Source organism: Mesitornis unicolor, unplaced genomic scaffold (assembly GCF_000695765.1).
Source record: "Mesitornis unicolor isolate BGI_N332 unplaced genomic scaffold, ASM69576v1 scaffold3042, whole genome shotgun sequence".
Lineage (NCBI taxonomy): Eukaryota > Metazoa > Chordata > Aves > Mesitornithiformes > Mesitornithidae > Mesitornis > Mesitornis unicolor.
In genome coordinates, this window is record NW_010168290.1 from 15123 (window position 1) to 28051 (window position 12929).

The window sequence follows — 12929 nt, forward strand, 5'->3', positions numbered from 1 at the left end:
AGGGAAACAACAGGAATGAGTTAACAAAAGATTAGACAGTTTGGTATCAACAGACACCGGTGTAGTGTGTCAAAAATACGTCCATTTTATGTGTGTTTATTATAGGAATACATGTAAGTTACAGATAAATTTTGAAGGTATTACACTGTGTTTCTAAGTAGCTTCATTAGATAACTCCAGCCGTTGGATCATTCCGTGTGTTACCAGCAGAAGTAGCAAATCAGCTAAGCCAGAATTCCTTTGGCAGACCAGGTTTCAGTTCAAAGTAATCTAAAGGCACATTAATTAAATGCATTTTTCTCTCTGAGTTGCTTCCATATTCCACAGCCCAACACTATAAGCTGGTTCAGTTCAAACAATACTGTGGATACGTAGAGAGGTTGGTTGGTTTGTGTGTGTTCTGAAGGATGATGTATCATCAGATGCTTTACAAAAGGCAGGAAGAAAATGGAAGGATCTGTATGCCATGGAGTTTGTGTGTTTATCTGGCTGGTTGATGGCTGTGGTGTGGTGGTGTTGAAATTCTGCCATGCCTTTCTTTATACCTTTGGATGGTCACGTGCATTTTGTATGTGCATAGCTTGCAGCAACAGGGAAAACAGGTACTTCTTCCAAGTTTACTGTTTCGTGCCAAAACCTAGAAGGTAAACTTTTTTGAATAATACACGCATTTCTGAGAACATACTAAAAGTTGCCATTATTCTAGAAACTGATGTGGCTTCTGTTGCCTGCCATAAGAGAGGAGACAAACTTGCATGGCCAAGATAGCAGAGATCCCGCACAAGTGGGATGTGGTTGAGTGGAAGGTAGAACTGAAAGTAATGGAGAATCTCATTTCAGAAAGGTTCTGTATCTTGCAGGTTAGAGACAAAAAGAGATGCTAGAGAGAAGGGCCTTACCCATGCTTGTGAGTTTCAAGAATCTGAGAAGGAAATACTTGTAGTGCTTACCTTGACTCAGATTGGTTTAAACCAAGCACAGATTTATAGCTTTCTAGTTTCAGGTTTTTATAAACTCAGTGATACCTGCATGCTGAAAATACCTCTAGTCAAAGTTGAAAGCCTACTGGAGTCAACCAGAGGAAGCAGAGAGGGCAGGAGAATCTTGGGATCGGGCCTCATTTGACTGTTACACAAGGGGATGACACACAATGGTTGAACGGTCTGCGAACTTCATGGTATATTTTTCATCTGCTTTTTGCACTTACTGTTGTTTCATAGTGGAATGTAAATTTGATAATAAATATGCATAACATGCCTTTTTCAGTATATTGGTCATCTTGTGTGGTTTGTTCCAGATGTCATCTTCTGTAATACAGTTTATAATAAACCTATAATTACGTCTTTTTTGCAAAAAATGTAGTGATTGTTATGTTGTACACAAGCTTAATGAGTTGGTATCTGCACAAGCGATGGCTGCAGAAGCTGAGGAATTGATTGTTAAAATGTGATCAGGCTGTGCTGGGCTGTTGTCTGTTGTGTTTATACCTAAGCAGTTAAAGGTGGCGTCTGTACAGTACAAGCTGCCGTCTGATTTTGATTGCCCAGTAAATGTGCGGTGCTTAAATCTAGAACAGGATGCTTACAGGGTACCTTCTGCTGCAGTTTGAAAAGCCTTTTTCTTGAGAACAAAAAACTACAAATGAAGACTAGCTTATCAACCTCTAGACAGAGTATTTGAATGTGAGCCTCACTTTAAATGAATGTGTTCATGGTTTTTGGTGCTTTGGGGGTTGGTTTTGTGTGTGTTGTTTCAGAGGATTTGGTTTTGTTCCTCTAACACCATAATGCTAGAAAAAAACCTGTTGTCTAACAACAGTGCTGTTGTCTTTCCATCTCAGTAGCTGATGTTAAGTCAGCACTACAGCCAGAGGCAGACAGAATTAACCAGAGGACCATTAGATGCTGGTAGAGTCAGGATTTCCGGCTACGTGCTCTCTCTGCATCAAAGCAGTTCGTGGTACGCAGGAAAAGAAAGTTGATGTCATTATGTAAGTTCCTGTTGAACTCAAGAGATTTCAGCTGTTCTGAAACACCTGAGCCTAAGGAGAACAGCTTACTGTAAGCTGTAAGAGCATACATGCTATGTAAGACCTTGTGTAATGGTTTGGCGAGGTTTGTTTTTAGCACTTGCTCTTTAGCACTTTGGATGTACTAAGGGAAGAGTTGTAAGGCCTTTGAAGCTGCAGTGAAAGAGCTCGAACCAACCACAATCTCAGGCACACCTAAGGGAAGTGCAAGGAAGAGCTTCATGGAGAAAACAGGTTAATTAAGCCACCTAAATCAATGGGACTTTGGCAGCTCTGAAAAGAAATTCTGGAGTGATTCTGCACTGATGAGACTTAGAAGTGCCTTGAGCTCCTTTCTTGTTTTCCTTTTAGTTGGTCATACTGCTAAAAGGTACTTTCGACAGTCTCCCAGCAAAGGCCTTTAAATAGCATTTTATACAGTGGAGAAGTAAATACAAGTAAGATCTCGTGTGTGGGTTGGAGTCTCCACTTGAAAATATCAGTAACTCCTGCAGTTGAACTCCTGCAGTTAAGCTCTCACTGCATAGGTTTAATGAGAGCACTGCCCTGTGAAGAGACCTACAGGCATGTGTTTGCTTACATACTGCTTTCACAGCTTGCTTCAAGAAGCTCAGAGATCAGAAGTCACTGGCTTGCAAGAACATTTCCAGAAATTACTGAAGAGAGCAGCTGCTGAAGAAAAGCTGGGTATTGGCAAAACTTTGTGCAAAATGCTGTGTAATTTTGTTTATAGTTAAGATTCTAGATTAGATTGCCAAATTACCTGAGAAACTGTCTCCTCAATCCTAACTGAACCAAGAACAAGACAGCACCACGGGGAGGGTCACAATGATGATGAACGCCCTCCCCAGCCACTGTGAGCCAGAACTGCCTGCCTCCTTCATAGGAATCGGTGTAACTGGTCTGCGGGGACACTGGGGTTCCTTGTGAACTGCCTCGATGGCAGCTGCTTTATAGGAGGAGATCAACTGTAGACATTGATAATTGACAGATTGACTGATGAAGAATTCCTCGTCAGATTCATAACACTTATAGGAGATGCCCAGTAAGACCTTGCTTATGCCATGCATTAAGTCTTGCTGAAATATTTGCCTAAATTTTGCTGTCGTGAACTCCCAAGAAAACTAGTTCTTTGAGCATAGCCAACTGCTTGCATTGCTCTATCTTTTTTCTTTTTATTCCTATGGAAATGCTGCATACTGTGTGCATACTAATCACAGGAGGCAATATAATTTTTTTTTTAAGGAGCTGGGTACTTACTTCTGACTTCTTTTGTGCCTAGAACTGAGACTCGAAGATCAGCAAGGTAAGTGAACACAGGATAACTGGACATCTTCAGACATGAAGCTGCACCTGAGCAATGGCTTTTTCTAGCCATTATACCTAGAAGGATAATCTGAAGTGCACGTCACACCCCCATCGTGCTGAGGATGCTGGAGGTCACTAAAAATGAATGATTTTAAGTGGCACACAGAAGTAACAAAACACACTGATGCGAGCCGATTATATCCTATAAAACTTTCAGAACCCCCTCCCTCTTTATTTTACAAAAGTTAGGCATAAGAAGATACACAAGGCTTTATAACAGTTGTCATAAAATTTGCATTGGAAATATGGTACAGCTGATAAAGGACACAGAGTGTATTTTAGCTACCAAATCACAAATCAGAGACCAGCTCAGAGATGCTCTCAAGTAGAAAGTGTCATACATATTAATGTTGTATTTTCAATAAAAACAGATGCTCTTTTGGTAAGAGCAAACACTGAAAGTCTGCCTTTATAGCTCCCTCTGCCATGCAGTTCCCTCCCATTTAGTTGACAGGAAAGATGAGCTTCTTCCTCAGTGTGAAACTGGGCTGTGGCATCTGCTTTTCTGCATTCAGCTTGCAGCTCTTTCTGCTCACCTCTTGATTCACTGCTGTCAGAATGGTGAGAATATCTTCTCCCCTGCAGAAACACAAGTACATTTGGTATTAAGGAGGCAGTTAACATGAGAAAAACTACCACCTTCTTGTATATCTTGATCTATACCAATGCTAATGGCTTCAGAGCAGTTATGCAAACCACTCTGAACAATCTGCATTGTGTTGCTCTGTCCTACATTACTGTTTTCATTCTGAGCAAGCACTCCCACTGCATATCATCTATCTCTGCATCCAAATCAAAGTTCCTGTCATTCAGAAGGAAAATACAGGTGTGACCAAAAGCAGGTTATGGAAGCATAGTTACCGAGGACAGCTGGACTCCAAGTGTTGGCACAACGCCTGTATGTACCAGGTCCCCTGCCTTGGGCTTCTGTAGGAAACGTAATCTTGCAGGGTAGCCATGCCCAAGAGGAAGTCTGCCTCTGCAGGGATGCATTCAGGCTGAAATCTTGCATCTGTTTCTACAGAAGAATCTTGCTCCCCAGAATCTGTTTCAATGGTCACACCTTTCTGGCAAGCATCACCTTGGCAGGCCTGAACAAAAAAGACTTTTGGTTTTCCAGCAAGTGAGTGGCAATTCTGTCCAGTGAAAGAAGTGGTCAGCTCCCGGATAGGTACTTCCTGCCCATCAACACCATATATGATGCCTTTTTTCCCATGAGACAGGATACAGCAAACAAAACAGTCTTTGTCCTTGTGGTCTTCGCACTGGTAGATGTTCACAGTCTTACGGATTTCCTCTGCAGTGAGGTTTCTATGTTCTGCTATTGTAAAATGAAGCTTGCTAAAAACTCTTCTCAGAGCCGCTGGAAAGTAAAGGGAAATTGGAGCAATTTCATTACATGAAAGTTGGACTCTACAAATTGCAACCTGCATATCTAGAGAGAATCTATTTAAAAAAAACAAAAAACCAAAAAAAAACCAAGCCTATCTAGGTAGTTACACTCCTCTGACAATAATCTAGTAGACCAATCAATCATGTATCTACTGAGTTTCCTTAACTCTCATTAAAAGGCTTCCTTGCAATGTTGCTGTTTAGTATTGCCTCTGTTGGGGAAGCATGCAGAACTATGAAGAGAGCTGTATCTCTTTCTCCCACCCGATTTACAGCTCGTCCCTTAGTCTCTCAAGAAGTGTTGAGCAGCACAGCTGCTCTGCCCAAGAGGAGAGGGCACTGCCCATTTGGGTAGTACCTGTGTCACAGGAAGACACACCTTGCAGTCTGACTCTTGAATTAAGCTGGAGTTCAATTCAATCAGAGAAGGCCCACTGATGGATTTTACCTCTTGGCATAGATAATGCAGATACACCCATCTCACAGGCCCTAGGACCCGCAAATGAGCTATGCTGCTGGTGCTGCTGCTGCAGGACAGCCTGCTAAAATCAGGGCCCCTGAATAGGTTATCAAGACCCTGAAGTCCAACATCCCCTCCATCCCCCCCCCCATTTTTTTTTTAATGTTGGATGTTAAACAACTAACATCCAAATCTGGTTCAGCTCAAAATCTGGTTCTGATTCTGTATATTTTAGAATATACAGCATGCATAAGGCTGAAATGACACAAACCTAGCCCAGCTTGTAAAGCCCAGGCTGAGGCTGCTGCTTAAGGCTGCAGGAAACTCAGTAAAACAGCAAGATGCTGGTGAGTTGTTCTGAGTCAACTGGTAAAAGCTTGATGAGTTCATTAGGCTTTGTCAGCACAGGAATGAGACAACTCAGCCACTACAACAAACGTATTCACACAGAATCACAGAACGTTAGGGACTGGAAGGGACCTCAAAAGCTCATCCAGTCCAATCCCCCTGCCGGAGCAGGAACACCTAGAGGGGGTTACACAGGAAGGCGTCCAGGCGGGTTTTGAATGTCTCCAGAGAAGGAGACTCCACAACCTCTCTGGGCAGCCTGGTCCAGTGCCCTGGTACCCTCACTGAGAGGTTTCTTCTCAAATTTAAGTGGAACCTCCTGTGTTCCAGCTTGAGTCCGTTACCCCTTGTCTTATCATTGTCACCGAGAAGAGCCTGGCTCCATCCTCGTGACACTCACCCTTTATATATTTATAAACATTAATTCTAGAAAGGGAAGACTGAAATCAAGACCTTTAGTACAGAAAAAGAAATAAGGTTTCTATTTTTGAAGATACACAAACTCAACTTCAACGTTCACTGTACCTGCATCCACGTCTGTCCCATTCCGATCCTTCATGTTTTTGAGTTCCGGCACCATTTCCCTGGCTTTTGCAAAGCTGTGATTATTCAGGATCAGGCACACTCCGCAGGGTCGGCTTGTCATTTTGTAAGCTTCAAGCTGCTGAAAAGAAAGACTATCGGTAAAGCCACCGCACCCTCCTCCAGCCCTCAGCCCTCGCTGGTGGCACAGCAGGGTAAGAGCCAGCTGGCCACCTCTCCAGGCAGCTCCCCCATACAGCAGGCAAAGCACGGCCCCGTTGCCTTTGGCAGTCGGTGCACACCATGAGAGCACCCCCTAGGCCCCCCTCATCATGCTCAGCCCACCTGGGATGCTGTGTGCACCCACTTCTCCATGTAGAGCCATCTGACAACTGCATATTTCCTGGTACAATGACCTTGGCCTATCTCGCTACCCTCGCAAAGGTTTCTGAAGTTTTAACACCGCAGCAGCTGCTCCTGTGACTTAGCTTCAGAATAAAGGATGTCACAGAGTGGTGCATTTTTTTTTTTAGATAGTGCTTTTAACAGTTGGGCTTGTAATAACCATTCACCTCATGTAGGGATGATCTCTTCTGCGACAAAATTATGATGTTTCTAGGAAACAAACTGACGTACCTGGGAAGACTCATTCCAGCTGCCAGGAGAATTGGGTGCCACAGATGATGCTGTCCATCTGTCATGGGCTGAACACAGACAAAGAAGTTTAAGTACAGAATGCAGCACTAGAGGAAGGAGAGAAGCTCTACTCCTATTCTCCATCTGCACAAGCACCTCCTGGTGCAAAATTGTTCTCTGAAAACAACGAATTGTGGTTGAATGGCTGTTCCTGTTAGCTACAAACCACTAGGTAATCAATTAAAAGGGAGTAAAATATATTGTGATCAGTTAGTGAGTACGAGACACTTGATCACTTTTTACAGAGACACCTGTGTAAAGAAGCAAGATGCAAGTGGTATAGAGAGTCTAAGAACTGAAGAGGAGCAAAAAATCTAAACAATTTTTTTTAGAGTTTCTATTACCTTCAGGGCTTCCTATGCTGCCCCCCTGTTCCTCTGTGATCATCATCTCTTCTTCACCTGAAAAGCATTCATTATCAGTCCTGTATGATAGCTGTGTGTCACTTCAAGAATAATTATGGGAAAGAGGCCTTTTTGGTTTGTTTTATTTTACCAAATAGGTTAAATTCATAGTCTTCAATTCTCTTCAAGAGGCTGATGTTAATTTCTGCACAGACTCGCTTCAGGATACTTAGGTTGTCTTCTCCCAAAATCCCCTTCTTCTCCATCTCAATGAAAACGTCGAGCATTGTCTGGGTAATCAGAAAGGTAGTTTGCTCTTAGGGCACATCCATGCTGCCACTGGGAGGGAAGGTGCAGCATGTGCAGTGCACCTAAGCTTCCATGTACTAACAGCACATGCGACACACAGTCAGTCCAGCTGACTGGTACCTCAGTTGAGACCTCAGCTGAGTCCATTTAACCTAGACTAACAAAACCTACAAGCATGGTAAGTAAAAACATCTTCTCAAAACATATATGTTTCCCTTCCGCAGCTGAGAGATGCCAAGATTGAACAGGATCTAATCCACGAGATCTAATGGCGATCACACAGGAACATACAACTTTTTTTAGTGACTGCTTTCATTCATTTGACTTCCAGTGGCTACTCTGTGCACTTAACTGAAACACAAGAATCACTGTAGTGACCATCTTGAGCCACAGCAAAAATGGGTATAAACCACGCACAGAGATTGCTCTGAAGCAAAAGGGGACCCACGCAACAGGAGCTCTTGCCAGACAGTGAGTGGCAGAGCACAGTGGCCACCTCAAGAATTTACTATAACAGCTCTCTCTAGATGGTCACAGTCTCTCTTCTAAGAAAAAGAGAGAAAATGCTAAGAGTTTTCACTAGACAAAGTACTCAGCAGTCAGAACTGCAGGCTGAGACAGTGTAAGAGCAGCTGGATCTCCTGCAAGGCTACTTGTAAACTCCAAGCTCTTGGGCCTTTACCTTAGTAAGGATCTGCTGCTTAGATCCATATTTTCTGAGTTTGGAAATAAAAAGAACAAAAGGATAATGTAATAGCCACAGTGGGTGATTTTATGTATTTGATAAAGGCTTACAAAGCAGCCAAAAGAAAATCAGTTGGGTAAGACAACTGAAAGCACTCATCAGTCTTCCACTGATCAAAGCCACTGAGTCCCCTAAGCCCTGCATTGTGCTTGGACATGAAGGCCTCTGTGCCTGGTGCAGGGCTGGCCCATGCTCTCTGGGCTGTGACACTGCTACAAAAACTACACAAAACACTAGCACAATCTTCAAATGCACCTACAATCCCTTTTCAGCTGCATCCTTTTTCTTATAGTGTTTTTACCATAGGACAAGTGACACTCATTCCCCTCAGGGAATGAGTCTAGGGATTTGTGCCTCTAAGGATTACAATATTTTTTTTTTAAGTATTAAAGAAATTCTTACAGTCTTAGGGTTTAGCTTGCATTTTGGTAATTCTTTCCCCAAAAGAAATTTGAAAGAGTTCAGCTCATCTTCAGTGGTGTCTTCTGACAGCTGAAAGAGCAGGTATCTAGAAAGAGAAGGGGAGGACACCGTTTCATCGTGTTCCCAAGCATGTCCCTTAGCACAATTTAACACTGTGCTGTTGAACTGTCCCCTTCACCCCTCTCTTCCCCCAAGCACATATCCCCCTTTTTTCCCTTTTTCAACCGGAGCGACATCAGTACCAGGACAGCCTAAGTAAAACCATTTTCAGCTGCAATTAAAAACACCTCAGTTTTCTTCAAAACAAAACCAATCTGAGAGTTTCTGGAGATGAGAACAAAGCCTCACACCCAGCCACTTATCGCACCATGCAGCAGCACCCAAGGAAAGAGGCCTTTGGGGGCTGTTAAATATTTGTGAAAGATGTGGCTTAGTCTTCTCCTCTTTACTGCGCAGAAATGTCAATTTTTCGTACAGCTTGTACCTCCTTTCTCTTGGAAGATGCCTGTGTGCTTCCAGACCTTAGCCTGGTGTTCAAACCCTCGGTGAAAGCTTACACCGAGCAGCCGATTCCCGAGAGAGGGCTCCCGGGCGGAGCTCAGCGCGGCCGCCGGCGGCGTTCGGCACCGCCCCTCCCCGGGCCGCCGGGCGCTCACCTGTAGGGCGACACCTGTGCCCTGCCCGGGATCCGAAGCGCTCTCTCCATCTCCTCTCGGCTGGAGCCCAGATGGTCTTTCAGGAGGTCGATCCGACCGATCCGGTAGAGCAGCTCCTTCAGGAAGGACAGGTTCCCCGCCTCGACCATCCCTTTCTCGTGCAGCGCTTCGAAGAAGTCCTGCGCATTCTGGATGGCTTCCAGCTTCCTCATGGGGACGTGCTCCAGGCTGAGGAACTTCAGAGCCGCCAGCCCAACCGCGTCCAGCCCCTCGCTGACCGCCAGCAGCCGAAAAAAAAAGCCCCACCCGCGCCCCCCCCCCCCCTGCCCGCCGGCAGCCGCTGCCTCGGCAACTCCATCGCCGTTCCAGCCCCGCGCAAGCGCGGAGCCCACTTCCGCCCGCCTCCCGCTGCTCTTCCGCCGGCTTCCAGCCGCGATTCTGCCCGGGCCTCGGGGTGGCGTGGTTCCGTCTGGGTTTCTATCTCAGACAAACAACCCTAAAAAATCCACAACTTAACTGAAGAACTGCGCGTCTGTCAGAGAGGACTTCTCTCAGGCGCATTTTAGGCCCCCTTTGCTCACAGTGGTGAAGCACTGACTACTTTTGAGTTCATTCTTGAAAAGCTGCAAGTACAGGTCTAAAGGTGTCCCTCTTCCTGGGCTTCTCCTGCCACCCCTTGTCTCTAGTCTAAAGGCACTCCCAATTCATTGCCTTAGTGCTCGCCTTGAGCAGGAGAGCCACCCTCAGAGCATCCACGTTCTCCAAATAAAGAAACATTGTTCTCACTAAGCACTGATATAAAACCAGAATCCCTTCCACACGCAAAAACAAAACAGTTTGACAGAAACTGTTAGGCAGAAATCCTTGCATTGTTATCAAAGACGTGGCTTATCAATGTTCAAAACCCTAAGCAAGATATTTCATTTCTGTATGTGTGGCAAGTAATCTGACCATGTCAAGACACTTTTTAACAGCCCATGAGCTAACGTGCCTTCAATTCATGTTAAAACAGGCTCTTCCTAGTAAACAGACTGAAGGAGATATGGATCTCTGTCTTTAAAAGCTCAAGCTCGGAAGATATGTGGACAATAACGTCCCAGCTGGCAAGACAGGTATTACAGTTGGCACCCACAAGAGCCAGCCCTGGGGAATTCCTGTGGCTGTCAATAAAGGAACAGGTACAGTGACAAGCAAAGGCACAATTACAGAAAGGACACACAGAAACGAGTATCTGGAAGTTCCCAACTATCTCAACTACATTTTTTAACACATTGCACAGAAGTCATTGCACATTAAACATGCCATTCTCTGTTCATGATTTGATACATTCCTAGTTACAAAGAGGCACATTTGAATAATTTCAGAAAGAATGTACCTATGTCAGTTAGGGGTCAGAATAAAAAGGGTAACCAGCGAGTGTTGAACACCCAACATCTCCTGAGGAAAATCCTAGTTCTAGACTCCCTGCTGCATAGCTTAGTCTCCTAAATGGCATGTATTTTGTTTCCACTTCTCCCTGGGCTTTAAGATTTCCTGCAGGAAATGTTCAACTAATCACAACTCTGCAGTACCTGAAATTCAGACCACTTTGAGAACTAAGTGTTCTCCCAGGCTGCGCAATGGGAGAAGCTGGCAGCTGAATATAGGCAGGCTCCTCACACATACAACTAACCCAGGCTAAGAGTCACCCTAAAACCATTAGAGTAGCGAGAATGACAAACTTCCCATAGTGGGCATAAGCAGCTCTCTGAGAAACTGTTGTTAAACTGAACAAATATGTAGCAAGATTCAAATGACTGGGCAGGGATTCATACCACTGAATAACACTTTCTGGCTCTGCAGTTAACAGTCCCCAACTCTTCTAAGCATTTCCCTTTCCAAACAGCATCACTCTGATCTTGCCTGCTTTCAGCTTTAGCCTCACCAACTGACTTCAACTCACCAACTTTGCTTTCCTACCAGCCTTCTGACTCCACGTTCTGGTGGCTGAAACCAAAACACAGAATTGAGTGCCAGGATTGTTTTGTTATAGCATTTGGCCTCCCAGCCAGGAGCTGAAGAAGAGGGAGGACAGGCAAAGTAACTACAGCTGAGGGCCTTCAGAGAAGAATAATGTTTGCCCCTCATTCTCTAAGTTGTGCTACAGAGGAAAAACAGAGTCAGAAAATTGCAGATCCAACCTCCTCCTTGCCTCTCAGTTCTGTGGGAGGGCCACAAATATGTGCAAGAACATATCAGCCACCCTGCTGCAGACATGTGGAAGCGTACTTTGCTCTGAACCGTAAAACTGGAAGTGTGTTTTCTCCTCCCTTGATCACTGGATGAGTCATGTATAAATTCACAGTACAGCTACTTCCTGCAGTCCTTTAGAGGATTTTGATGGGGTTTTCTCTCTCTTATAGTAGGTCTTCATCATAAGACAATAATGTTAACTATGGAGGTGGCCTGATTTTAACAGGGAGAGCAAAATACCATGCCAATTTAATGACAGGGTGTGATGGACCAGCACACCGCACCCCCAGTGGATGAAAGCTCAGAGGAGAAGGGCAAGAAACCAATGATCTCAGGGAAAAATATACTGTAACGAAAGCTCAACTTACCCCAACATCATGGAGACTGGAGAGTAACCTTAGTTGCAGAGCTGCACTTGTGAACCATCAGGTTCCCCAAGACAATTAACAAAGAATAATGTCTCCCTGAGCTAGCCAGACCAGCATGGGGGGTGTGAATACGTGGCTCAGCCCAACATAAAAGCATAAAACCTGGACAGCTGATAGAACATTTACATTTTGAAAAGCACAATGGGCTTAAGTTGGCTTCAACCCACATGTTCCATCATGACTGGTGATGCCCAGTGTCATGATGGCGAGCATGCAGAGACCGGTAATGAGAATCACGTTTGCATTGTGATTCAACAGTACACTGCAATTGCTAAATTATGCTTTCAGTGTGTTGCTGTATCACTCTACTAAATCAAAATCCCATGTAGCACCAAATATATTTTATATCCAGTTCCTCTTCATGTGGAATATCTGAAAGAACTTGGTCCAAGAGTGTTGAACTCTGACACAGAGAAGTATGAAAAAAAACCAGAGATGCTATAGATTCACAACTTCCCTACTGCAGCAGCTGCCACCTTCCAGCAAATTTCTCCCAGAGGAAGCAGTTATTTCATTTAAGCTATATTTCTTTATCATAAAACAACATTCACAAATCTAATTCCTAACTTCATATCTGGGCCTCATTTATGAAAACATTATAAAAATGTAAATAAATTGTTATTACATTTCCTAAGTGGTAAACCAAATGTCAGCCACAGACATCGTATCTAGTTACCCCTTCTGGTAACTTTCGCCACAAACAGCACTCATTTACATAGTGCTTGTAACATCGATTTCTTTATAAAACCTGTGTGAACAGAGCTGTGATTCTAAGAATGGGCATTCTCCCTTCACTTGGAAGGTGAAAAAGGGTAAGGGGAGCAAAGTGCAACCACCAACACATTGTATGGAATTAGAAAAAAAGAAGTTTCGCTTCAGAAACACAAGCAGGATTGAATGAAGAACCCCTGCTTTATGGCTAGACATGGCTTTCCATAGAAATACAAACTAAGAAAAGCAGAAGTTAAAAAGTGTCT

General features: G+C 44.1%; 1 protein-coding gene across 1 annotated transcript; it reads right to left on the reverse strand.

Annotated features, from left to right (window-relative positions):
- Positions 1-3833: 3833 nt before the first annotated feature.
- Positions 3834-9650, reverse strand: LOC104536360 (caspase-8-like). Its single transcript, XM_010178942.1, has 9 exons — positions 9634-9650; positions 9293-9583; positions 8616-8721; positions 7311-7449; positions 7160-7216; positions 6756-6823; positions 6123-6261; positions 4259-4760; positions 3834-3976 (listed from the first exon to the last, which is right to left on the reverse strand). Exons 1-9 carry the CDS (start codon positions 9648-9650, stop codon positions 3841-3843), a joined length of 1455 nt encoding a protein of 484 aa, XP_010177244.1. The 3' UTR covers positions 3834-3840.
- Positions 9651-12929: the final 3279 nt, after the last annotated feature.